General features: G+C 35.1%; 1 protein-coding gene across 1 annotated transcript; it reads right to left on the bottom strand.

Moving 5' to 3' along the window:
- Positions 1-1272, bottom strand: LOC110266841 (uncharacterized). Its single transcript, XM_021111875.1, has one exon. It carries the CDS (start codon positions 1270-1272, stop codon positions 1-3), a length of 1272 nt encoding a protein of 423 aa, XP_020967534.1.
- Positions 1273-1626: the final 354 nt, after the last annotated feature.

The following is a 1626-nucleotide window of genomic DNA, read 5'->3' as shown; positions in this document are numbered from 1 at the left end:
TCAAGAAGCGTCGATGACCCATGTAGCAATACTTTTGACTTTTGTGAGCCTTATAGAATGAGTGTCTATATTGCAAGAAGGGCAAGCAAATTCACCATAAGTGCACCAACCAGATAAGTTACCATATGCTGGAAAATCATTTATTGTCCACATGAGCGCTACTTTCATATTGAATGTCTTCTTATCAAAGACATCATAGGTTTTCACCCCAACATCCCATAATTCCTTTAACTCTTCTATCAAAGGTTGCAAGAAAACATCAATATTATTTCCAGGCGCTGTTGGTCCAGGAATGAGTAACGACAAAATAAAAAACTCTTGCTTCATGCACAACCATGGTGGAAGGTTATATGGCATTAAAATCACTGGCCATGTGCTATGTTTACTTTGCATTTTACTATATGGATTAAATCCATCAGCAGCTAATCCTAAACGAACATTGCGAGGATCTTTAGAAAATTCTTCATGAGAATTGTCAAAACTTTTCCACGCTTCAGAATCTGCAGGATGTCGCAAAGTCCCATCTTTATTGCGTTCGTCATGATGCCATCTCATCAATTTAGAAGTTTTTGAAGACATAAACAGTCTCTGCAACCTTGACTTAAGGGGAAAATACCTTAGAACCTTAGCAGAAATTTTTTTCTTATTGTTTTTCCACCTAGAAGCTCCACAAACTGAGCATTTGTTGATGTTCTTATTAGCCAATTCATTCCTAAAAAGCATACAATCGTTGGGACAAGCATGGATCATTTCATACTTCAAGCGCAATCCCTTGACCATCTTTTTAGTATTATAATAAGAACTAGGTAGCTTCTCACCATCGGGTAATACTTCTTTTAATAATCCTAGCAACGCATCAAAAGACTCATTGCTCCATTTGAATAATTGCTTTAGATGGTAAAGTTGCAATAGAAAAGAAAGCTTGCTGAATTTCTTGCATCCAGGATATAATTCTTCATCTGCATCTTTTAGTAACTTGTCAAATATTTCCACTTCTGGATGAGATTCATTTTTTGACGCATGTTTGGCTCCAAAATTTGGCTCCTCCAAGTTTGGCTCCTCGTCACCACTTTCTAAAGGGTCATTATCTATGCTCTGGGTAAAGCCATTATAAACATCCTCTATCATTCCTACCATCTCATCACCCCTAAAAGTTTTTTCTATACAATTAGTTTCTCCAATAGGAGTAGGTGAGTTTAATAATTCTCCATGATAAAACCAAGTGTCATATGATGGCATAATACCATTAACCACAAGGTGATCATAGGCCATTGTCCGATCCACTAAATAGTGTAACACACATTTCTTACAAGGACAAGCAATTGATTCTCCATTACTATGATGAAAGGCATGATCTAAAAACTTTTCTAATCCCTCTAGATACTCTTCACTAATTGTATCACATTGCATCCATCTCCTATTTCTAGAATTGTCCATGATCCTTTTATAGATATTTTATATCCTAATTAAAATGAATAAATTAAAAATATATAAGCATCAAACATCAAAGACTAGGAAATAAGGTAACTAATCTCTAACAAAGGTAAATAGAAAAGTTAGGTAATTATCACTAACCTTAAAATTGGCAAAAATCTGAATTGAGATTGCTTAACTTTGGCATAAACT

This window comes from Arachis ipaensis, chromosome B9 (genome assembly GCF_059453495.1).
Source record: "Arachis ipaensis isolate K30076 ecotype BB chromosome B9, ASM5945349v1, whole genome shotgun sequence".
NCBI lineage: Eukaryota > Viridiplantae > Streptophyta > Magnoliopsida > Fabales > Fabaceae > Arachis > Arachis ipaensis.
Note: the sequence above shows the minus strand (reverse complement) of the source record. Positions and strands in the feature narration are given on the sequence as shown.